The sequence below is a fragment of the Molothrus aeneus genome, chromosome 6 (genome assembly GCF_037042795.1).
Source record: "Molothrus aeneus isolate 106 chromosome 6, BPBGC_Maene_1.0, whole genome shotgun sequence".
In the NCBI taxonomy this organism is placed as follows: domain Eukaryota; kingdom Metazoa; phylum Chordata; class Aves; order Passeriformes; family Icteridae; genus Molothrus; species Molothrus aeneus.
In genome coordinates this window covers 57316377-57341623 of record NC_089651.1, presented here as the reverse complement: position 1 = coordinate 57341623, position 25247 = coordinate 57316377, and the positions used below count along the sequence as shown (strand labels likewise).

At 45.8% G+C, this 25247-nt stretch overlaps 2 protein-coding genes across 3 annotated transcripts in view; one reads left to right on the top strand and one right to left on the bottom strand.

Annotated features, from left to right (window-relative positions):
• Positions 1-16556, top strand: part of MNAT1 (MNAT1 component of CDK activating kinase) — a 119050-nt gene extending 102494 nt beyond the window's left edge. Inside the window, exon 8 of the mRNA XM_066551887.1 lies at positions 16059-16556. Coding sequence (XP_066407984.1) covers positions 16059-16179 — 121 coding nt within the window. The 3' untranslated portion in view covers positions 16180-16556. The remainder of the gene's footprint in view (positions 1-16058) is intronic.
• Positions 16557-19164: 2608 nt separating this feature from the next.
• TRMT5 (tRNA methyltransferase 5) lies at positions 19165-25244 on the bottom strand. Of its 2 annotated transcripts, none has more exons than XM_066552077.1 (5): positions 25185-25244; positions 22997-23646; positions 22584-22708; positions 20475-21129; positions 19165-19458 (listed from the first exon to the last, which is right to left on the bottom strand). In XM_066552077.1, exons 1-5 carry the CDS (start codon positions 25187-25189, stop codon positions 19394-19396), a joined length of 1500 nt encoding a protein of 499 aa, XP_066408174.1. In that variant the 5' UTR covers positions 25190-25244; the 3' UTR covers positions 19165-19393. The 2 variants fall into 2 exon arrangements, with proteins under 2 accessions (XP_066408174.1, XP_066408172.1); XM_066552075.1 differs by lacking the exon at positions 25185-25244 and adding an exon at positions 24643-25088.
• Positions 25245-25247: the final 3 nt, after the last annotated feature.

Genomic DNA, 25247 nt, shown 5'->3' with positions numbered 1-25247 from the left:
ACAGGTTGTCCAGGTAGTTTTTGGAATGTTCCTCCTTGCAGATACTAAAACTTGACTGGGTACAGCCCTGGGCAACCCTGCTGAGCAGGGAGGACCAAGTGGGCTCCCTGTGTCCCTTCTCAGTGTCACTGTCCTGCTCTGATTGCACGGCAAGGTGAGAAGATTTCACTAAATAATCTCAGCAACAAGATATGTAAAATGATATTTTAAAATAAAGAGATTATTTATTTCAGATTGATGACTTCTAGAGCAGAATCCACTTGGAAGGGTCTTTTTTGTCTGCAGGCTGCCTTCATCTTCTTAGTTCCTTTTTCCAGAGGTCTCAGAGGTCGCTCCATCAGTTTCTAAAGAGGGGTGTTGGATGCTGAGGCTGGAGTTTCCATCAGGTGTGGGCTTGGTAGCATGAAATCAGTGGAGCTGCATTGGTGTGAGACATGATGAGTGGTACAGCTGTGTCACCCTGAGATTTCAGAGGTGATCAAGTGTTGAACTGCCTTGCTGTTCCTGCATCCCCCTGCCAATTGTGTTCTTTCACCACTGAGTTTAAACTCTGCAGGAAGAAACTAACACTGAAGTACAAAGGTACATCTGCTCAGAAAAGAGGAGCAGATTGTCAGTGTCCTGCTGCTCCCACTGGAATGCTCAGGCTGCCATGCACTCCCTTTTCTGCCTCTGGAAAGGGATGGCTGGGGTGGAGGGAGTGTGAGTCCCACCCAGCTTTCCTTAGCTGTACTGTTAAACACCTTTCTCTAGCTCTTACTCAGGATATGCTACTGAGCCTGCATAATGCCAACCAGATAAAAATTCAATTGTCTGTAGCAAACACAGCAAATGGCATCACTTTGTTTTAGCAAAGAGCAAAGTGTTTGTCGTGCCTTTGATCTCTAAAGTGCTCTGATGTGGTGAGGTCATGTTGAGGAAAGCACTAACAGGCCTTTCCTTGAATTTTGTATGTAAAAGGGAGAAGGGAAAATGGAATTGAATGTGTGCTTATTGTGATAATTAATTTCAGTCAACAATTAGCTTGCTTTTTTAAAGTTCCTGCACAGGACTTGGTATTGGAATGGGACATTGGCAAATGACTTTATTAGTTTTCATTGAAAATTAGTATGTCTGTCAGCTTTTCAGTGCAGGGCTCATTTTGCTCTTCAGATCAGTAAGACTGCTGGCTTCCCTTTCAAAACTAATTTTCTTTATTGGTATATTTGCTTATGTGTCTTTAATCCTTCCAGTTACTGCTTTAGAAGATGTGGGAAGGGGAAGAACACTCGGTCCCTGAAGGTTGCTGTGAGCCAGTCACTGGTGGTATGAATGAAATATTTTCATACAGCATAAAACTTTATCTCAAAGAAAGTCTTGAGAAGTTAAAATAATGGTAAATGTTCTCTAGACCAACTCTTGCAGGGGCTAAATAGCCTGGCCTTGCTCCAGGAAGGCACTTAACAATGTGCTTAACTTTAAGCGCATTGAATATTCTTCCTGGCATGAGTGAAAAATCAATGAGGCTGCTCACATGCTTAGAATAAGACATGTGCTTAAGTGTCTTTCTGGACCTCAGCCAGAGCATTCAGCCTGTGAGATGAGCTGAATTCTAACTGTGGGCAAAAGCCAGTAGTGTTTCATTTTGCTTGTCTTGTGCCTTTCTGAAGAATGCATTGATATTGTCTGTGTTTATTTTAATTGGCCTCCATTTCCCATCTAAGCCCTACCAACTCCAAGGCTCTGGGAGTAAAATAGATGTGCAACTTAGGGCTGTCAAACAGCTTGTCAGGGGTAGTACTTAGACTGTATATATTGCTCTAGAGCAGGAACTGAACTTCAGAAAAGCTGGGAAAAGATGAGGTGAAACATGATTGTTTTCTTTGGTAGCCAAGGTTTTAATATGGAGAGAAAATGAAGAGGAGAGAAGAGAAGGGCTGGTGACACGTCACACCTTTTCAGTTAACATAGTTGCTTCTTAGGAAACATTAAAGAATGCAGACAGATGCATTAATAATCTGCTGGCAGTGGCTGTAGCCTTGGCAAGTCAGCTTTCCTACCTACTATTGATTTTTCTGACTCTCAGGCAGCAATTTGCAATGGGTGGCATGATCCTTACCCTCAAAATGGGCAGGGAGAGGAGTTGTCACAGCCAAAATAATTTCTACTTTCTAACCAACCCCTCCTGTTTCTTCAACAGCATCTTTTCCTGCTTAGATGACAATTTCCACTGCTGACAACTGTGAATGATAAAATACACTATATTTAAACACAAACAGCCTTCATGGCTAGAGGTGCAAAATGACCCTGCACGATGCACTGAGCTCTGAGCTGGCACCAGCCACCCCGGGGGAAGCAGCCCTCAAGTGCTGCAAGTCTGGGGTGTTACTGCTTGGCAAGTGCAAAAGCACTGCAGCCATGGGCATCTCAGGGAAATCTTTGCTGTCAAGTCAAACTTACACATCTGAGGAGGCAGAAATGTCATTCTCCCCCTTTTGTTTTCAGCATTTAGACAGTGCTTGGCTTTTGCTTTCGCTCTCTGTGTTTGCAGCTTCCTCCTAACATCACCAGGGCAGGGGATGGATTGGATTTATAGAGGATGAGAGAGAAACTTAGAGCAGTTGGAAAGAGAGTGGCCAGAATAAAGGAAAATGCAGCACAGATTTTTTTTTTTAAGGGTTAAATATGTAAACCTAGAAACAAGCAGTTGAATTTTTTGTGTTGTTACAAAAGTATTCCTGAAAATGCACCTCCATGAGGGAGCAGCTGCCATTTTTAGCAGATCTTCTCCCACACTGTGTCTTGAGCAGTTTTGAATGAGTTTGTTTGTAGGTTGTTTTTCTTTCAGCTGCAGAAATTTGTTTGCAGAAATGTATAGCAGCAGGCTGGGTTTCAAGTTTGCTTCAAGGTAACTCACAGTGTGTGGTTTTGTTGTGTACTTGTCCTAGTGGCCATTTTTAATTCTTTAAGCAGTGAATTTCTTTTTAATTACATAAAAGCTTAATAGAATCACCTGTCACATACAGAATTTCATCTGAATAAGATGTGATTAAATGTTCAGGTTTCAAGGGTATATTCATATTCTGGGATAGCTTAAATGGTGAAATAATGTGCATTAGGGATACCAGAGCCAGAATTAGCACTGGAAGAGTGGATGGAAAACGGGATCTTAGAACTGTTTTGCTTTCAACTGTTTTCCCCTTGGCTTTTCTAAAATCAAGCTCAAGTAGCTCTGGGCGTGTATCTGTCTGCAGGTGTCTTCAATGTGACAGGGCCTTCTGCCACCTAGTGTTACTGGGAGCTCTCCTCAGCAGGAGAATTTATTAAATGTCATTTTTATTAGCAATCCCCTCTGATTCCTGGGCACTTTCTGTGAATGTTTAACAAGGCACTTGCTGCACCAGTTTCAGAATCAGTTCAGTCAGCAGGCACAACTTCTTTTGAGACAGATTTTGGGGATGCAGTTTGCAAGTTGAGTTGAGTTGTTAACAAATAATCCATGGAGAATTTCAGCAGCTGTGGATGTCACTGCTCTGTAACAATTCTGTTGATATTTTCTAAGTGAAACTAAGGGGTTCTGCCTAGCTCAGCACACTCCTGTTTGATATCTGTGCTTCTGCTGTTTCAGGATATTGGATTAGACTGAAAGCAACAGAAAATTAAAATTAATTCAACAGAAATCATAAAAAAATGGTTCAATTTAGACACTTAACTCATTGTCTTTTTAGAAGAGTAAAATGAAGATCTCCTATCATCACTGCATTTTTCCCTTCTAGAAATTCTAGCAAGGCACAATAGAGAAGGACAATAAAATCCAGAGAATTTCACCCAGATTTCACAATAGAATTGTTAAGCTGTTAAAACAGAAAAATAGCCTTAATGATGCTTTATTTTTAAGCCAAATAATAATAGCTCCTACCATATGCTGACAGATAGAAGGAAATTGCCTAGGACTGAAGGAGTGTTTTTTTCCCCTTCATTCCCCTGTAAAAAATATTTTCAGGAGAGCAGAGCAGCTTTTCCCTCCTCCCCAGCCTAGGAGCTGGGAGTGCCCTGTGCCAGGGGGGGTTTGGGAGCTCAGCCCAAAGGCTGCTCCTGCCTGGGGCAGATGTTTCTCATCCTTCAGCCATCCCTGGTGTGGAGGAGAAGCCTCTCCCTGAGCTCCTGCCCTCTTTGCTCCCTCCCACCTCTCCCAGGCCTTCCTGGGCAGCAAACGCCAGCCTGGCTGGGAGCTGTAAACCTGATCTCAGCAGCAGCCTGAAATGCTGACCTGCCCAGCAGCAGCCATAGCCTCAGGAGGCTGAGGGGCTCCTGCATTACAGCACAAGTCAGCTGCAAGGGAAACCCACCTGGTTTTCACCTTCTTTTGACCTGAACAATCTCATCTTCTTTAAATACTGTCATTCAAACTGCAACGTTTGCTTTCAACAATTGCACTTTCCACATTCTGCCTAAAGAAAATAACTTTGGGTTCTTACTATCTGAAATGAATAACCAAGAGTTCATAGTTTTTCATTTGAGATAATTATTAGGTTTGGCAGCTTACTTACCTGATCAGTATCAGCAGCTAAAAACCCTCTAGAAATTCTTGTGCTATTTTGAGTCATATTAAACTGGAATTGCCATATGATGTGAATTCATGGCTACTCAGTCAGAACAGAGGATGCTGTGTCACAGTGAAAACAGAACTGACTTTCTGCCTGAGGAAATTGTATTTCAAAGCTGAGGTTCTAACCACTTTTTCTGTGTTCATATGGTTTTTTTCTGTCAGCAGTGTTTTGAGGGCAAAGCCTGTTGCCATGCCTGATTCACCCAGGGGCTCTGTTCTTCCCTGCTGGGACTAAAGCAAGACCTTAAATGCAAGAAAAACTTGAAAAGCATTGGGCCAGTTCATTTCCCAGCCTTGGGCATGAAATCCAGGTCCTTACCAGTGCTCCTGGGGCTAAAATACCTCCTGTGTGCTTGGAGCCAGCCTGGACTCTGCAGCTGTGTCCTGAGCTAGTGGGTGGCATCCCTGTGTCCATGGCAGGGGTTGGAACTGGGTGATCTTTAATGTCTCTTCCATCCCAAATCATTCTGTGATTCTGTGATACAGTCACTGCTGTCCTCATCTGTTGCCTCAGAAGGGAGCATCAAGCAAAATGTGCTGAAAAGAGAGAGAAAAAAGTGTCTGTGCATCTCCAGCCTCCTCCTGTAGGTGTTCCTGACTGAGTGCTCTGTTCAGAAAGGGCTCCCTTTGCCTGCAGATGCATAATTGACATGGAAGCTGGAGGAATCTCTTTCATGTAGCTCTCCCAAAGCCCCAGTTCATCAATATGGATCTGTGGCTGTGTGCTGGGGGATTCATGGTGCTCAGTGGGGTGTGTGGAACATGGATAAAAAGGCAGAGCAGGAGGAACAGGAGGGAATTTTTATCCTAAAAGAAGAGTTTGTGTGTCCAAAAGAACAGTCTTTCAGAATAAAAGCTGTTCTCCTTTCTTGTCTGCAGAAGGGATGCTGTCCAGCCCAGGGAAGAAAAGACACAGTGGTGTCTTTAAAACTGAACTTGCCCTGTCCTTACATAAAAAATACAAGCCTATGAAAACAGTCTTGACTTAGGTAGAAAATTACAGAACAGTGGTTGACTTCCTCAGAGTTATGATATATATTTAAACACATCCATGTTCTTCTTGTGCCCTTTGTCCTAAACACAGTGTGTGGGAGGAAGAGTGGAAAGATGAAGAATTTGGAGATCAGTCTATGCCAGAACATTTCCACAACACATTAAAAAGAGAGCTGCTTTGCAATTACAGAAATGGTAGATTAATGGTTGTTTTACCCATTGAAAAGAAAAAAAAAACCCAATATCACAGCTGAGAAAAGGCCCTTGTGTTCAATGACATTCTTCCTGGGGTCAAGTACGAGCAGAGCCTGATTTAGTCAGGGACTGAGTGCAGCTGCAGCTCTGCAGTGAATCCTCCCCAGCCCTGTGTGCAGGCTGGGCACTGCAGTGTCCTTGTGCTCCATGGGGCCACTCAGTGTCACTGTCATATCTCCTGAAAAATCCCTCTGCCAGGATTTCTTCTCCTGGGAAGATGAGAAGCCTCAGAGAAAAACCAATATTATCTCATTTGCTTCTCCCTGTTCTGCTGCTTTGGAATGTGGCTGGAGATCGTTTACCAACAGGTGCATGTTTGATTGGCTTCATGTGAATTGTTTTCACTTAATGACCAATCACAGCCAGCTGTGTTGGACTCTGAGGAGTCAGTCATGAGGTTTTCATTCTCATTCTTGGTAACGTTCTGTCTGTATCCTTTCTCTATTCTTTTGTATAGTTTATAGTATAGCATTTATGATAAAATGTAATTAGAATGTAATTATAATATACTATAATGTAAATATAATATACTATAATGTAAATATAATATACTAGAATGTAATTATAATATAATGTAAATATAATGTAATGTAATGTAAATATAATATAATATAATATAATATAATATAATATAATATAATATAATATAATATAATATAATATAATATAATATAATATAATATAATACCTTCTAAGAACATGGAGTCAGATTTATCCCTGCAAATACCACAGCTTAGGGCTGCTCAGCTGCTGCCCTTGCAGCTGTTGGAGTCTTGGTGCTACGATGCCCAGTGGGTAGGAAGAATGATGCACAGAACTTCATTATATCAGAAGGTTAATTAATTACTTTATTATACTATATTATGCTATATTACAGAATATTACACTAACAAGAGCTATCACTAACTAAAAAACTAACTAACTTGTGACTGTCTGCAGACTGACAGTCCACACAGCTTGGACTGATAGGCTAATTAACATAAACAATCTCTCCCAGCATCCAATTACTGAATTCTTTCAGGTAAACAGCCTTCCCAACACATTCCACCACGTGCAAGCACCAGGAGCAGCAAATGAGATAAGAATTATTTTGATCATTCTTCTCTCTGTTCGGAGGGCACGTGAATACCACACTGGAGCACTTTCAGTGGGGGCTGATTGATTTAGTGGATGTGGAAGTGCAGAGCTGGCAATGTGAGTGAGGAGAAGGCCTTGGTGCTGGGCAGGGTGTTGAGAGCACAGACAGCTGGCGGGTGACCCCGGCATGGTGACAAATGGGGGACCAGGTGCCCCTGCTCGTCCCAGCCCCCGTGCAGTTACGGAAGCCCCTGGCGCTGAAGGAAGGCTTCCTGTGAGCAAGGCTTCCAGAAATAAACACTGACCTCTTGGTACAGCTGAGTGCAGGGGGGGAGGAATCCAGGCAGCTCTTTGGGGAGGAGTTAAAGCTGAAATCCTTGCAGTTTAAAGGGAAAAAGGAATTAATCTGAATGGTAGTGGCTGTGCGTGTTTTGGAGCTGGCAGGGATGCGTGGTGTGGTGATGTGTGGGTGAGCAACAAGAAGGAAAATGTTCACACAGCACAGTCAGGGATGGCTCTTCCCTGACATGTGTGGAACCATCAAACAAGTAAATATTTTACTGGCAGGAAAGTGGGATGGATTGCTGGGTCACTGCTGCAGCAGGACACTGGTGGCTTTGGGTTTCCAGGGTCCAAAAGCTTTTCCCTTTATAGAAAGGACATTATAAGGGAGAAGAGGATGGGGGAATAACTCATCACTATTATTGGGGGAGGAAGTCCCCCAATAATCAAAGAAAGAGAAGCCAGCATAGAATTTGTATAAAATATCCTTTACAGAACTGAAACACGTGACCAAAAAGAACTTGCATAGCCTTTAGTTTTCCTTTGCTTGCAAAGGATTTGTGTATTTGCAGGTTCTGCTTTCCATTTCCTGTTTTTGTTTTAAAATAGGCAGTTGTGTGCTAAAATGAGAACTTTCAGATAATCCTTGTCTTGAATCCACCGTGCAGCAGCACAGAAACCTGTCACCCACATTGCCTCAGACCTGCTGGGATGTTCCTCCTTTCTCTAAGGGCTCCTTAGTGAGGTTGTGATGTACTTGAGCAGCTTCAGGGCTGTTTGTTTTTCTTTTCAACTAAAAAATCCCCAACAAAACAAGATGACCTCTGTCATCACTTTTAACTTTTGAAACTGTGTTCAAGATTTCCCACATTAGCTCAGAACCACTGAGTGCTCCAAAGACAGCATTGGCTGCTCTCTTGCACTGGAATTCACATTTTCTGAGGCTGTAACTGTTACACCTCATCTGAAGTGATGCTGCCTGATCAAATGTTAAGAGAAGCTGATTAAATGCAGCATTTGATTATTATAAAAAGGAATATGCAGGCACCCACTGTGAATTGTGAGCTCATATGAGGGGCAAAAAGTGGCTCTCAAACATGCACTGGATTTACACATGGGAATTCTTGTTGAATGTGAATCTCTAGCTTGGATAACTCCTCAGTGAGAAGAGGAGGTTTATTTAACTTGTTAATATTTGTAACATCTCCAGGTGTAATTTGGTTTCCAGTTCCTTTTGAAGAGGGAAATAGGTCAGCTTGCACCATTTAAGGGGTTTATGTCCCATTTCAAAGTAGTTTTTACATCTACAGGTCACAGTGCTTGAAGTTGATAATCTCACAGTCTGTGGTCCATTGTACTTGGAGTTTATAGACCTTTCTCCATGAAATGGTTGTGAGGTGGTGCCTTCTTGGGTAGGGCACCACCATATAATATAATATTTGGAGTTTATAGACCTTTCTCCATGAAATGGTTGTGAGGTGGTGCCTTCTAGGGTAGGGCACCACCATATAATATAATATTTGGAGTTTATAGACCTTTCTCCATGAAATGGTTGTGAGGTGATGTCTTCTTGGGTAGGGCACCACCATATAATATAATATTTGGAGTTTATAGACCTTTCTCCATGAAATGGTTGTGAGGTGGTGCCTTCTAGGGTAGGGCTCTGCAGTGGGACTGGAATTGTCCAAACCTCCTTTTTTTGGCAGTGCCTGCAGGTCCTGGCCAGGGCTGCATCCAGCCTGCAGCAGAGGAAATGTGCAAAATGCATATCAGGGCAGAGGAGTACAAAGCTTCCTTTATTCTATAAAACCTTTTTCATCGTTAGTTTCCTGTCTTTACACTTTAAAACATCCACTTCTTTTAAAATTATATCAGTTTCTGGGAGGCGGAAGGCATTGCTCCTTTTCCTTTGATCTCCATTTCTCTGTGGCTTTTCATCTTACCTCAAGGCAACAGCACTGGCTTCTCAGTTACTCCAAAAGCAAATGTTTATGTGTTAAATAAATGCAAGTACCTGAGTCTGGTCTCACATCTATTTAAAAACCAGGGCAGCAGTAGAATTGCAGTGCTGGGAAAATGCTGGAGAACCAGGTGCTCTCTAAAACTTTTCTTCCTTTAAAACTCTTTTTCTGCCAGTAGAAGAGCTGGGTTTTTTATGAGGAGCACTGAAGGTGTATTTTGAGGTAGCTGTCATAAAGAAATTTCCCTCCATTCCACTCCCCAGTGGGTTAGATTTGCAGTGGAAATGGTTGGTCTCTGGATTTCATCACAAAAAGAGGAAGTTTTTAGGGAAAGTGTTATGGGAAAATCTGATTCTGTTCTCTTCCTCCACCCAGGAGGGCTTCTGTGACTTTGGGCCTTTGCATTTAAAGGTTTTTCTACTCCAAGGTCCATGGCTGCACTCACCAGTTCAGATGTAATCTGCAATAAACTCTAAGATGGGTCATTAGATATATCTTACAGGTCATGTATGGCCTAACAGAGGAAACAGTTTATGTGAAACATCAGATTAAAGTGCTGCAGTTTTTGCATTAAACCCTCAGAAATTCCTTTATTGGTCGCTGCAGCAGCTGACTGGGAAGGGGCTCTGAGCCCAGGGTGTTGCTGGGTCACTGCTGCAGCAGGACACTGGGGGCTTTGGGTTTCCAGGGTCCAAAAGGTTTTCCCTTTATAGAAAGGACATTATAAGGGAGAAGAGGATGGGGGAATAACTCCTCACTAATTTCTACCTTTGGAGTCAGAACTGGCTTTATCAGCAGCAGCTCTTTCCTACCTAATACCACATTTTGAGGCTTTTTTTGCCTCTTTCAGTGTCTGCTAGCAGAACTGTGTCCTGTTCTCTCTTAGCTGAGGTGTGCTCTGGCAGACCTGCTTTGCTTTCCTTTTAAAGTACTTTGTTTCACCACACACAGTTTGCACACGCTCCTGCCCTGAGAAAACTCTGACAGTGTTTGAAACAAATTGCTGTTTAGAAAAAGCAGATGGAAGAGGTTAAAAAGAAGCACTAGGAGTCCTATATTTCTTCTATTGATTTTCTGGGCTGGGGCATTTCCTGTATTTTCTACTGGGAAAGTTTATTTCTGGTAGAACAGAGTTCTTCACTCAGAAAACCTTAAAGTTCTAGGAGCTTAAACTCATAATTTCATTTTTTCGTAATCCCTAACTGTAACAAAAGAGCTCCATTAGAGCCAGAAGGCATCTGCTTTTGCAGAATTTATTGCAAGATGAAGGCACTAAATTTCCTTGCTGGAAATCAGAATTGTGATGAGTAAGCAATGGTTCTGCAGCAGGGTCCTGGGGCAGGGGTGAGGGAAATGGGCTGAACAAGTTTGTGGCATGGAGAAGGGTCTGGCATTCATCTGACACCTCAGAGAGCACTTTCTGCTCACTAAGCCCTCAGAAAGCAGCACAGGGTTATTAACAATACCAAACCAGCCTGGCTTACTAAGCTGAATGTGCACAGCACTGCTGTCTGCAGGTGGGACTGCTGGGGCTGCAGGGGTGGTGCCTGTGCTGGATCACTTGTCTTTGGCAGAAATTTATAGCAGCCAAAACTGTTGTGCTATTTACAGTGACTTTTCCTTGTACCCTGCACTGTGGGCTGTATTGAGTCCATAAGTTGCCATAATCTGGGTGAAAATGTGTTTTTTATCTCTCTATGCATAACCCTGTCTTGACAGCCACACTTAATGCTGCAATTGTATACAGAGAAGCATTGAAAAAAAACCCCAAACAAATAAGAGAACTCCTTCAGTGGTTGCACCTATTGAATGGATTTTCTCCCATTTTGTCTGTGGGGTCTGGAGGGTGGAGGAGAGGAGAGGCAGGGCTGGCAGTGGGACCTCGGGCAAGGAGGGACTGGGTTGGGCTCATGAGGAGCCCTGGCTGAGCTCATGGCTCTGTTAAACTTGAATTCTGTGTCAGAACAGGCTGGGGTTCAGCAGGGACTTCTGCTACCAGTCACAGCTGGTGGGTTTAACATCTAAATACAATCACACTGCCCACAGAGTGTCTGCTAAAATGGATGAAAATCTGTTTGTTTGGTTTTTTTTAAATTGGAGGATCAGGCTTGTAGCTACTCCCTGGAAGGATGAGTTGCTATTCTGAGTTTGAGTACCAGCTTTGTGCCTTGTGTTTTTGCCCTGCCTTAGTCATGTTAGTCTGAGAGAGGGAGAACCACACCATATTAGAATATCACCAATGTATTTCCTGGGGCTATTTAATGGAGAACAGCAATGAGCTTGGCTCATTTTATCAACAAATTCTGTTTGACTGCACAGACTGACTGTGGTAGAGCTGACTGGTTGAAAGGAAAGCAGAGCTGAGCAGAGGAGCTCAGTTTGTACCTGCTCAGGGCTGGAGAGGAACCCAGGGCACACATTGCTCAGCAGAAGCCAGGCCAGGCACTGTCCAGTTCCTCCTGTGCTCTGTCCTCTGATACCAGAGACCCAGTCCCTGCAGCTCCTGTGAGTAACACAGCACTAGCTCATCCCAGGGATTGGTCAATCCAGTGAAAATGCTGGCTCCAGAAAGGCTCAGGAATGCAGCAGCCTATGCTACTGCCTTCCTACTGCTTCACAGCTTTCCACACTGGAGTATTTTGCTTGCTTTATGCAACCACTATTTATTATTTAAATGATGAATCTGGAAGATTCCCCAGATCTAATGTCTGCCCCATTACTTTATGTCATGGATACTGCAGATAATCAGATGAGCAGTAAATCTACTCTGTGGAATAGAATTAATTTTTTTTTTCCCCCTGTAAAACAACTTGTGAATGATTTTTCTTCATAAAATACCCATAAAATACCTAATAGGTAAAAAAAAAAATAAAATACCTAATAGGTAAAAAAAAAAAATCAGTGTGCCAAATTCACAGTTATTCCATATGTATCTCTAAGTGATGCATCTGCAGAAACACCCCTGGGAGCGTGTTTATCTCAGGTAGCAGGAGAGATTGTGTGAAATAATCCCTAGCACTGGTACTTTCAGTTGGGTGGGTGCAGGGACATACTCTGGGGTGGTTTGGGCTTGTTGGTTTGTGTTTGGTTCTTTTTCTTTGTTTAGGTGAGGGTTTTTAGCTTTGTTTGGTTTTTGGTTGGTGTTTATTTTAGCCAGGTTTGATTGTGCTGTTTCTCCACTCTCTCTGATTGTTTCTGACGTCTTTCCTGAATTTCTCTGGAACAAGACCACCCTGCTGAGGAGTGAGGGGATGTTTGCCAGTGGCCCTGGGTGTTGCTGAGCTGCTGGTGGGTGCTCTGGCTCTCAGCAGCAGCAGTGCCAGGGGCTCTGGGGCTCCTGGGGAGGCACAGGGGGTCACATCTGCTGCCACACTGAGCCCATGTAGCTCTCACAGTCCTGTCCTGCTGAAGTGGTTGTGACACAGCCTTGGGAAAAGAGAAAAAATGAAGAAAAACCCTCCCAGGAACAGCCAGCTTGATTCTGAGCCTCCAGAATGAGTGTGAATTACACCTCTTTCCTTGAAAACAGGAGGGGTTTTTTAATTTTTTTTTCCTCCCACCCCCTCCACGGTGATGAGAAACTGAAGGTCAGGAATGAGCCCCCCAAGGCTCATGAAGAACAAAATATGATGTGTTTGAACTGATGTGAAAGCTTAATGGGGAAGATCAACATCCAAAGGCTGCAGCCAAGGAAAGGGGGCTTGTTTGGGCACAGGCTGAAGCAGAGCATAGGCATTGCTGGGAATGGGAAGTGTGAAATGGTGGGGCAGGGAACACACAGCCCTTTAGCCCTGCTCAAAAATAATAGTGCAGGCTTTTTTCAACTTCAGAGTTTAGTCTGCCCTCAGTAAAAACAAGTTACATGAAAAAACTGTGCACCAGAAAAAGCAAACCTCTTTTTCCTGGTCTCTGCTTATAAGATTTACAGGTACTTAAAATAAACCTATGAAAAACAGACCCAGTGTGCTGGAATTTGCTAACTAGTGAGAGCAATTACCTCCAGGTCCCAGGACCTAACGGAGCTCGGCTTTTTGGAAATAAAACTTGGCAAGCCCTTCTTCCTGCTGCTGTTGTAAAGGTGTACATGAAAAGATGTGCTGACCTCTGCCAGAAACCCCAGGAATCCAGTTCAGAGAGATTCTCCTGTGGAGGGGATGGCTGGAATCAGGCAGCACAGATGGGGACTGGTGTGGAAAAGGCAGCAAAACCCATTCGCTTCTCATTGTGTGGCTTCAGCGTGGCAGATTCTTTGCAATTGCCTGGTGTACCACAGTAATTAAATGGGTCAAGAGCAGTAAGTTCAGATACTTAACAAGAAAATAAAGACCTCACTTGACAGCCAGCAGCAGGCTGTGCTTGTTTCACAGGAGTAAGGAGAATTAGGGCAGGTTGTGCTGTAAAAGTCGATGGGAGCCTTTTTGGCAATGATTTTGTGTTGCTGCAGAGATCACCTCCCAATTAACTGTAAGTGCTGCAGTGGCTGGAAGTCAGGTTGTCTTATGAAACTAATGCTCCAATTTCAGATGTCCTAGAAAAAGGGAAACAATAGACTCTGTTTTTCTCCTTTCAGTGATATATAAGTAAGGGAAGATAAGAAAAGTAATGAGAAAGACACAACCGACCTTTGTTAATATTGAAATGTAAAATACTCCCATTTTCACTGGACTGTTTAATGCATGAGGGGAAAATGAAGTTGTGCAATGAAATAAATATGATAGAAGTGAAATCCAAGATGGGAACTGATTTTTGTAAAAAAAAAACTTTCTGTTTTGGAGGGTAGAGGTAGTTTCACACCAGCATTTTGAAGGAAATTTTTTGTTGTTGTCAGTGCCCATCATTCCTGCCTGGGGAAAGGAGCTCCTGTTTCCCACAGCAGTTTTAAAAGTCCTTTGGGAAGGATGAGATCTTCCTCTTAAAATATTAAAGGACAAGTAACAAGAATCTTAAGAAAAAAATTAAAACCCATAAAATGTGTTCTGCCACAAACCAGGAGCTCTCTGCAGACCACCTCCCATTGCAAATTAAGAGATGGGACCAGCTTTGTTGCTGTGTTTGTAAATTCTTTTGGACTGAGCACTATTAAAAGGGTTTATTTTATTTTATTATTACGTTGTGTTCTCCTGCCTGTGTCTGTGCTGATGGAAACCAATGTCTGGCAGTGAGGGCCAGATTCTGTCACAGCTTGGTACAAAACACCTCAGCTCAGTCACAGGAGGTAAATTCAGTCTCAGCTTCAGCATCTCACCAAGAATCCCTCAGAAACATTGCTCATGTCTGTGCATTGTGGTTATTAGGTGCAAGAAATACAGTTTTTAAAACTGTAATTAATCATTTCTCAGTAATCTCTTTTTCTATGCTTTTATGGCATCAATGGGTATGACTGTTTATTATGTCTTACCTATAAAATCTGACCTGTTTTATATACTCTTTATGGAAACAGTGTACAGTCATAAATTAAAAGATGCAACTGTTTTGGATATTTTACTGGTGGTCCTGTATTTTCCTGCCAAAAGTGCAGCTGTTTTAGGTTTCTTGGGATAACATTATAAAAGGCTGTGTGCGTTTTGCAAGTTTATGCTTGGATTGCCAAGCCAGAGGTGGAATGACTCAACCTTCCCAGGAGCAACATGTACCAAGTGAGGAATCAAAACAGCGGCCGAAGCGCCCCTGTGGGAAGCACGTGGTGTTTATGGGGCTGTGTCTGATGGTCAGGATGGGAGATGGTTCTTGTGCTGCTCCTGCTGGGCTCTGGATCTGTTTGACGGGGTTTGGTGCAGAGCTGGGGGAGAATCTGTCTTGTCCTTGTCTCATGGGGTGCAGGAGCTGTGGGGTTACAGTGTGGGATGGAGCCATCCTTTAGCAGGAGCTCTGCATGTGCGGCTGGGGTGGAGCCCTTGGAAGGAGCCAAGGGGAGCCAAGAGTGGCAGTGCCAGCACGGGCAGCGTCTTTGTGCTTCCATGTCAGTTTGTCCTTCCATGTCAGTTTGTGCTTCCATGTCAGTTTGTGCTTCCATGTCAGTTTGTGCTTCCATGTCAGTTTGTGCTTCCATGTCAGCTCCTGCTTCCATGTCAGTTTGTGCTTCCATGTCAGTTTGTGCTTCCATGTCAGTTTGTGCTTCCATATCAACTCCTGCTTCCATGTCAGTTTGTGCTTCCATGTCAGTTTGTGCTTCCATGTCAGTTTGTGCTTCCATATCAACTCCTGCTTCCATGTCAGTTTGTGCTTCCATGTCAGTTTGTGCTTCCATGTCAGCTCCTGCTTCCATGTCAGTTTGTGCTTCCATGTCAGTTTGTGCTTCCATGTCAGCTCCTGCTTCCATGTCAGCTCCTGCTTCCATGTCAGCTTGTCTTGTTTCCATGTCAGCTCAACGCTCTGGGAGGTTTGGGGTACAATTAGGTGGCTCTGCAAATTGGTGATGATGATTAATTAATAGGGGAGTTTAGAGCCTTCTTTAGCCAAAGTGACGGTGGCCTCCCACAGATCTAATTCCCAGGGTCAGTGGGCTCCAGGCACAGGTAGGAAGCAAAGGAAGCTCAGCCCTCTGGTTATCAGAGCAGCTGGCACAGTCAGCTCGGGGGAGTGTTGGGCATTAACGGGCAGAGCTGAAACCCTCCTGTTCCTCTGGTGGTGTCCTTGTCTGGGCAGGACCTGTGGGAGTGGGGAAATGAGCCACCCCCAAAGGGAGCACAGAGACACAAACCCTGGGTGCCCTTAACCCGGTGCCACCAGGGCTGGCTGGGGCAGCCTGATGGAGCTGTGTCATTGCTTTAACTCTCACAAGCTTTACCCTGCTGTGGGCAGCTCCATCTCCTTGCCTTCTCCTGAAATGTTCTCTCATCCTCGCTGTGCTGTGAACCCCAGGGTGTTTGATGTGTCTGAAATGACGCTGCTCTTTGCTGCAGGTACCTCACCCACGTTCGAGCCGCCTCCCCGCAGGACCTGGCTGGGGGCTACACGTCCTCGCTGGCTTGTCACCGGGCCCTGCAGGACGCTTTCAGCGGGCTCTTCTGGCACCCCAGTTAGCCCGGGAGCACCAGGCTGTGACCAAGGGACACGCAGCGGGGCGAGGAGCGACGCAAGGCGGCGAAGGCGGGGCGGGATCGCGTCCGCCCGCACCGGCCGGGCCGCGCTCGCTGCTCTGTGCCCCCCTCTGGTGCAAACCCGGCTGCGCTCAAGTGTTAAAGGGAAAAACCAAACCCCCTCTGCACCAGAGCTTTGGAAAATGGCAGATACATTCTTGTGGAGGGGGAAACTCGTTACTCATGTGGCACTTTGCTGAGGGAGGCTGAAGCAATAAGCCACATCTAATGGAAGATGTGAATAACTCAGCTGTGTACGTTTGAGGCTTAAAGAAATACACTTGTAAATTTTTTTTTAAATAAAGCCAGACTTTAATAAAGTTTGTGGTTTTACTCTTATTGCAGGGTTTTATTTGCACAAGCATTTAAATGCCATTTTGATTATAACATTTAGTGTCAATATTCAAGCCTGCATTTTCTTCCCATAAAACTAGTTTTCCCAGTTTAGACAAGTGGGTTTTTCCTCCTGCCAGCTGGATGAGACAAGAAACTCTGGAAATATGCTGACACAGCTCTTGTGTGGGATCCTTCCTCCCTGTGTCACTTGGTTCTTACCTTTGCTTGGAAAACAAAGCTTTAGCTCAAGGTCTTTCAGCTGAGGTGCTCTAGAAGCAATCTAAGAAATGTCAACACAAGGCATTGTAGTCAAAATTGTGGGGTTCCCTTTTGGGGTTTGTTTGTTTTGCTTTTGTATGTTTGCTTTTTCCTGTTTACCTCCATTTGCAGCTTTTCTGTCATAAACTCAGGAGTTTATTTAGGTGGGAACATCCCTTTGGCTTTGGGGATGGTCCCTGCCACCTGATGTGATCCTTTTTGTATTCCTTGCCTGCTCCTTGTGATGGAGCCTTGACCAAGTGCAGGAGGTGGGAAGCTGCTCAGGACAGCCACCCTGGGCCATGTTTTATAGGCCACCTGCTCATAGCTGCTGAATCCTGCTCTGAGGAGTGCACTAGATAGATGGATTTTCTCTTTGCTGTAATAAAGAGATGAATGAGATCTATTCCAGACTTGGTGTTTTCTTTTTAAAGAAAATGGGGGGAGATGGCAACATTTCCATTGCCCTTTGAAATCCCCTTGGTTGTGCCCAGAACAGCTGCTGACAAGGAATGTTCCAGAAGGCAGAGGTAAGGAGATCAGATCCTTCCCTCCTCTATTCTCCTTTCTCCCAGGCTCTTCCAGGCTGGCAAAGATGCACCTCACCAATGATCTCTTCCTATTAGTTTTGTAAAGCCCCAGGTCATGCCCTAATGAATGCAGAACTGCATGTGCATATTAATATTTATAATTTCAATACATTCATTAACTTGTGCCTAGTTTGACTGTTATTTATTATGCCATTTCTTGCACACAGAACTGGCAACTGCACAGAAAGCTGGAAAACCCCTGGTTATGAGCATAGTCATGTATCTGCTAGTCTGGTATCTGAACTGAAGTTATGCTGCTGGAATAACACTGACATTCAGTCCTTTTACTGCTTCAAATCCTTCCCTGGGACACTGTAGTGAAAATCAGAGTGACATATTTTACAGGCTTGGCCCAGAAATGGTGATCAAAGCCTTGTTTGGGTTGGTGCAGTGGTGCCAAGCCCTAAATTGGGGCTGTGGAGCAATGTGAAGTCACAGGGACCCACAATCTGTGTCAGGCAGGATCCCAGGGTGGCTGCACCATTCCAGAGTGGTGGAGGGACATATCACTCCAGCAGTGCTTGTGGGGGGCCCTGGAGAACAGGAGCTGCCTTCAGATGTTTATGGCAAGGGGGAGGGCAGCAGCTGGAGAGCAGCAGAGGTGTCAGGAAACGGGACAAGCAGCGGGGCTGGGGCAGAATCCCAGCAGAGCCGTGCCTGGGAGGGGAGAACAGGCTGGAGCTGCAGGGGCTGGAGCTGCAGGGCTGAGCAGGAGTGCTGGGGCTCAGTGCAGGCCAGGGAGGGAGCAGGACCCCTGGGTGAGGCAGGACAGCCTCCCTGGGGATGGATCAATGAGGTCCTGCAGGAACCCGGCTCCCTCCCAACACCGGCTGCGCAGCCAAGGGAAGGAAAGGCCTCCACACGGAGCCACCAGCAAAACAAATCCCTGGCCCTTGGTGGTGTTTGGGTGAGAACCAAAAATGCAGCAGGCTGCAGGCTCAGGGCTGGGGCCACAGCAGCAGGGCCAGGAGGGTGACAGACATCTGGTTGCTGGGCGTGAGCTCAGAGCCTGGGCTGAGGGAAAATATCTGAAACTGAGAGGGCGAGCCGAGTTCTCCGGCCAAATAAACTATTTGTGGTTGACATTGCCCAACAATAGTTTGGATGGGTAAGAAAAGGAAATCAAAGACAGAGGCTTTTCAAATCCCTGCAGAATACAAGCAGCCAGCCAGAAAGATCATCCAGGGACTGCAGCAGGGGAGCAGGCAGAGGTGGGGAGAGCTGGGAGAGGGCAGAGGCACAAAAGCCACGGCAGGACACGGTTTCAGGAGGACAGAACTGTTTTTCAGGTGCTGGTTTCAGCCTGGAACTGCAATGAGAGCATGAACTTCATCTGCAAACATGCAAAAGACATTAAAGTCTTTCTGGCTCTAACCATGGGCAAACACAAAGTTAGGAGTCAACTAATCTCTAACTAAATCTTGGTGTTAAAAAGAATTTTTTACTCAAAACCTCAGGATGTTGGGCTATCAGGCCCTTTTGGTATCTCAGGTTAAGCTTTTGAAAGGTTACCTTGCTTACACAAGAGTTGTTTGTGCATCTGCTAACCATAATCCAATATTCTGAAACCAGAACACATCTGTCAGGGAGAATCCAGGGCAGGGGTTATATCAGTCACCTTCCTAGACCTGACGAGACATAGAAGTCTGTTCTCCCCACAACTTGCACATCAAAATGCTACAGCAGAAAACCACCCCAGGCCCTGCCACTGAGTTAGCACAGGGCATGAAACAACAGAGAGCAGGGAAGTACCAAAACACATTTATTATAAGAGAATAAAGTTTTAAATTTTTGTAGTAGCAATTTCAATTGATCCCACAATGAGAAGAAAAGGTGACTGCAGGAAGGAAGGCTCCCAAAATAAAGCTGCAACTCAATGGGAACACAGCTCTGCTCCTCGTAACTCAAGGGGTAAAACAGAGACATCCAAATATCCCTTACACAAACTAAGGTAGTCACCATAGCTCTGGTTCTTCAACTCAGTGCCTTCTTTTCTGAACAATCTTGGCTGGTACAGAGACGTTTCGAGGCTGGTTTTGCTGGAAAAGGTTAGAAAAAGTAAGTTATTTAATGTACTGTAAACAGACTGACCTACCACAAGCTCTGGAAAAGGGAGCTCTGTTAAGGGATTTAACAGCAAGAGATGAGAGTTAAAATCAGGATTAACAGTCACAAATGCAAACTCTTAGAGCAATAATGGGGGGTCTTTACTGAAAGCCAAAAAAGACTTTGCAAAAACCTGTATGGAGCTACATTTTGACCTACATTTCAGTGCAACCTGACAACAGCATAAAAGTAAGTTTCATGGCATTAAAGCTTTATAAAAACCTCCTTTCCTCCAGTTCATGTAACTGCAGATGGGAGCCTCCCTCTGCTCCCTTTGTCATGTAGTGCAAAGCCCAGGATCATTGAAACCAACCAGTTTCTTAAATGATAATTACAAACAAAAAAAACCCCACAAAACAACCAAGTTCAGCACTGAAGATCTCTAAGGATATCTATGTCTCAGTTAAACTCAATCAGGTACAGAACCTGATTCTGCTGATGCGGTGGCTCCAGACCTCACTGAGTCTGTGTGAGCATAAGGAGAAGGTCAGAGCTGGGAGCAGTCCCTTGGGAGTGCACTGATCTGGGCAAAAACACAGCTCCAGTTCAGAAGGACTGAGCTAACAGGGACGTGAGCTTGGCATTAGATCAGAGCCACTGAATATCCTGCACTGGAAGGGCCCACAAGGATCACTGAGTCCCCATCCTCCCTCAGCCCCAGCCTGAGGCATAAAGGTCTGGTTTATGGCCTGTGGGGTGATCCTGTCCAGTCCACCATTTTTCTGGGGAGCTCATGCTGGGATCAGAGGAGCAGGCTGCTGTGAGCAAAGCAGGGAAAGCCCTGCAGCTGCTGCACACGTGCAGGCGCTGGGTCCTGCCGGCCACCTCTGCGCTCAGCGCCGCAGCCACGCCACTGTCACACACCCGGAGCGGCCCACGGGGCTGAGCAGGTGGGACCAGCCCGAGGCAGCCTGAAATCCCAATGCCACCTGGGAGGTTTGCTCCTCACCTTCATCAGGGCAGGGCCTCTTGTAGAGCACGTCTGCTGGGATCTGGAAACTGAGGCACAGCATCTCCTTGTTGGGCGCCACGTTCCTGACCAGGAACGTGGAGCAGCGCCCAGCCAAGGAGGTTCCCAGCACGGCTTCTGCTCTCTCCTGAATGTCTCTGGCTGGGTCACTGTGTTTGGAGAACCCATAGCAGTGCACAGTGGGGAGGCCAGCAGGGCTGCAGGGCTCCCCCACCAACAGATGCCTGAACACATCCAGGAACTCCACAGCCAGAGCTGGCAGATTCATCACTATGTGGAACGCCCTTTTGGGCTCCTCCCCCAGGAGCGGGAGCTCTTTGCTGAGCTCCTCCCTCACCAGCCCCTGCAGGAAGGCCCTGCCGTCCATGTTGAACACCTTCACCCTGGTGTGCACTTTGTTGAGCTGGCAGTTGTGCAGCAGCCAGGTGTAGGAGTCGGGGTTGAGGTCGTTGGCAAACACTCGGCACCTCCTCTTGGCCGCCGGGATGGCGAAAGGGCCGATGCCAGCAAAGACATCGAAGAGAACATCGCCGGCCCGGAGCAGCCCCACGATGCGGCCGTGCTCCGTGGACAGGCGAGGGTTCCAGTACACCTTGGAGAAGTCCAGCTCGTAGGAAATGTTATTTTCTTTGACCTGGAAGTCCAAAGTATTTGGTTAAGCCTCTGTGTTCAAACGCCAGGCAGATTTAAGCATTATCGCTAATTAAGAAAATTAAAAACCAAGGTGCCTTATGGAAAGGTAACATGTACATCAGCATTGTCCCACTGGTAGCATATGTGAATCTTAAATAAACAGATCAGCTAAGCAATCAAATAAACAGATCTTAAATCTTTAACAGATAACTCATCAGAAACAGCCACATCCCCAGTGTCAATCCTGATAGCTGGCTTTATACAGGTCTCCATCACCAGGTGGAAATAAAACAGCAACTTAAAATGACCCTACAAAAATCTAAGGGTTTTCAAGAGCTTTGTGGCTGGCTGACAGCTCCTTTATTGAAAGCAGACCTTGGAAAGATGCCTCAAGCCCTCCTTTGTGAAGTGCACACAGTAAATAAGTGTCTGAGAATGATAGGCCCAAGAACAGGAACCGTCAGCCAAATTCAAAGCCACTGGGAGCCAGTTCTGAGCTTGAGTAATACTGTATTTCATCTCCCAAGGTGACAGAGTCTGGAAGCTGATCCAAACCCAAGCTTTGGGATGACCACTATCTCAAGAACAGACCTGGAAAGGAACAGTATTTATTCAGATGAGAATGGGATGCAAGCTAATACTCTCTTTGCACCAGCATGTGGAATTGTCTGATTCCAAAGTAACTTGGGATCCAGATCTCCACACTGTTTGCTTTGCCAGCAAGAAACACCCTGAAGGGTCTCTGCACTCCTGGATGCAGCTCCATGGTGTGCCAGGTGTGTGGTGACACCATCTGCATAACATTCAATTGTCACTGCTGCCTTGACAATCCAATGGCCTTCTCTCTGCATGACAGGATGTTCCACCAAGCTATTCAACTTTTTACTTGGTAATCTCATGTTTTCTCCTTTCAAAGTATAAAGCTGCTAACAGATAAGAGAAAATATTTTTGTGGAAGCAGTGGCCAAGTTTCCATTTACAGACAAGAAACCCTATGTGAAGAACACTTGGCAGTTACACAGTGATTGCACCTGATAAATGTCAGAGCAGAGGAGACAGGAGATTTGTCTTGCTGCTGACAGGAGAGGAAAAAGGCAAAGGCAAAACGTTGCCTAAGTTGCAAAGTTGGTGAGATAGAAACTTCTGTACCAGCCACTGTACAAGGCTTGGTGAAATCAGGAAACTGGATTTTCTTAGATCAAATCCACATCACTAAATCTAGGCTGTGAACTTGGAAGAACACATGCCTTCCTGATCCCTGTGGCTGAGTTTGCCCTTGGCAGACCAGGACAAAGGCATGCAGCAGTGACAGCCAACCCTTAGGCTCAGACAGGTGTCAGCAAGGGCACTGTGCACAGGAATGGTCTCAGCAGCATCCCTGCATCACACCTCTGCTGAAGATTCCTTTGGGTTTTAGCACATTAAATTGAAAACACCAGGGGAAAAGGCCTGTACCTTGGTCACCAGGTTGCTCTCTCCAGCAAGCACTTCCATCTCAAAATTCCTGTATGTGCTGTCGATAATATTGGTTTTATTCACTACACAGGTGACTCCTGGGTTCTTGTCCATTATAACCTGGCCTGAAAGAGAGGGTGGGAGATAATTATGGTTAAGGGACCAAGACTTTCAGTGTTCTACAACAGCCACAACAAACCTGCTGTTTACAGCTGAATTAACAAAAGTAAGTGTGTGTTGGAACAACCTCCTTGTCATGACTCAGGGCTGCAGCTGTGCCCTGTCCAAGGCACACATTTCAGCTCAGTGCAGTGAGAGCATCACACTGTGAGAACTGTGCCCCTCAGTACAGTACCGTTTTAACAATATACAAATGCCACAAAAACCTTCCTGAGAGGAGCTGCTGCACCTACCAATCAGGTGTCTGTAGGGCAGCTGGTGATCCCTGAGATTCAGATGAGCAATGTGCCCAACACGGCTGAAGCCAGAGGTGACCTCCTGGCCCTCGGGAAGGACGGCCCGCAGGATCTCCTCCGACTTGAAATTCTCATAGCTCAGCTCCAGCTGGTACTTGCACACCTCAGGAGGGACATTGAGCTGTTTCAGGACCTGCTGCTCTGCCTCTCCTAATGAGAATTCCGGTACTTTATGAGGATCCAGGATAACAAATCTGCTGCCCTCATCCTCTGGGTCCTCCACCACCCGCTTGAGGCCGGGGCGCTGCAGTACTGATTGTTTCAGGGACTTCAGCACACTGTGCACAATTTCTTTCTTGACTTTAAGAGCTGGAACAACCAGAGTCCTTTTGAAAGCCTCTCTGTTGAGTAGTGTCATCCCACGCACTCCAGGATGTGGCAAATACAGTTCTGGATTAGTTTTATCCTCCACAGTTTCGGGCATTGTGAACAAAGTGTTTTTTTTAACTACTACAAAGAGCCCAGGTATTGTGCCAGAATGTTGTGCCAACAGCATCCAAACTGCTGGAAATGATGTATTTGATGCAGCTGTTCTAAAATGATTAGTTTTCAGTAGTCTGGCACAGTATCCCAATCTCCACAAAGTCCTAGAAGAGAAATTATTCATTTTATAGACGTTATGTAATCATTCCATTTAAAAGGCTGCAAATCACATGGATTTGCTGTTCTCTTAAACCAGAATTTCCATCTGTACCAAACAATCCACAATAGTTTAGTAAAGCTCTTTATTATGAAATATATGCTGCAAATTTGTTATTTTGCAAATGTACTTTTAGACTCAAATGTTAACTGACTTCAGGCGGCGAGATAATCCCCTCCTGCCAAAAAAGTGACCTCTCTTTGTTCTAATAAATGTGATATTAATCTCAGTAAGCCAAATGGAAATATTTCTACTGTCTTGATCCTACTCCTGTTGGATCCCTCCTGTGTCTGGTAAAATTCATTACCAAGCAGTGGTTGCTAGAAAACAGTTATTAGCAACAGTGGTCATGATCACTCTGGTGATTTCTGCCTCCCATGCCCCAGTGTGAGAGGTTCCATGCTCTGTAACATCTTTGCTCCATGAGGTGCATGCCAGAAAGGTCATTAATTAAATGCAGTGTCCCCCATAGGGTCCAGAGGAGCGTCAGTAATGTCTGTTCCTGCCACTGAGCCCCAATTCCTGCATGGTATGGAAACTAGAAAAGTGGCTTCACACTTCTCTAAATGGTTTCCTCCACTAGAGACAGACCAAAAGGGCCAAATTTTCTGCCTTGGCACTGGCTGCTCCAAGGCAGGAGCCAATGGTTTAGGTGGTTCTGGAGGCTGGCATTCCTCCTGACTTTTTTATAAGCTTGTTTTGAGAGAGAGGCTCTGCAGGGAAATTGGTTCTCCTGCCTGCCTCCCCCAGCCCTGTTACCTCTCCAGGGTGACAACAGGCTGTGTGCTCTGTCCTTCACTTTGCTGTGCCCAAACCCTGCCAAGGCTGCTCCTGCTCCCATCCTGACCTGCCCCTCTCCGTACATGTCCCAGGCCGCCCCTTTCCCTGAGCCAGGCTTTTGGCAGAGCACACCTCCTTCCGAAAGGCACACGGCATTGCTCACCCTGTGCACAGGAGAAATCCCTCATCCGGAGGCCTCAGCGTCCCCGTGCTTCTCCTGGGGGTGGAAATGGGTGGTGGGGGTCTCAGAACCAGAGAATGGAATTGGCTGGAAAAGATTTCTGGGATCATCGAGCACCCACCACCATGGCACGGGGTGCCTCGCCCCGTCTTTCCTTAACCGCCTCCAGGACAGTGACTCCCCCACTTTGCTGGACATCGTTCCCATGCATGATCACCTTTCCTGTGACCAAATACTTTCTAATGTCCAAACAATTCTTTCTAATATCCAAACGAAGCCTTCCCTGGAGCAACCTGCGGCCATGTCCTCTCATCCTGTCGCTTCTCGGTACTGCATTAAACCCACATGACAGAGCCGCCCGCAACGCTGGATCCGGCTGGAGGCCACTGCCGCCACCTTCCCAAGGCACCCATGGAGAGACACCACCCCTTCCCTCAGCGCCAGGATCCGCGATTATCCCGTTCTCCCCTCAGGGAATGTTCTCCCCTCAGGGAATTCTCTCCCCCCGCCGCCCCCGCCCTCACCTCATACCGGGCCCGCGCGCCGCGCGCGCGCGTCATCGCCGCTGCGCCGGGATGGGCGGGGGC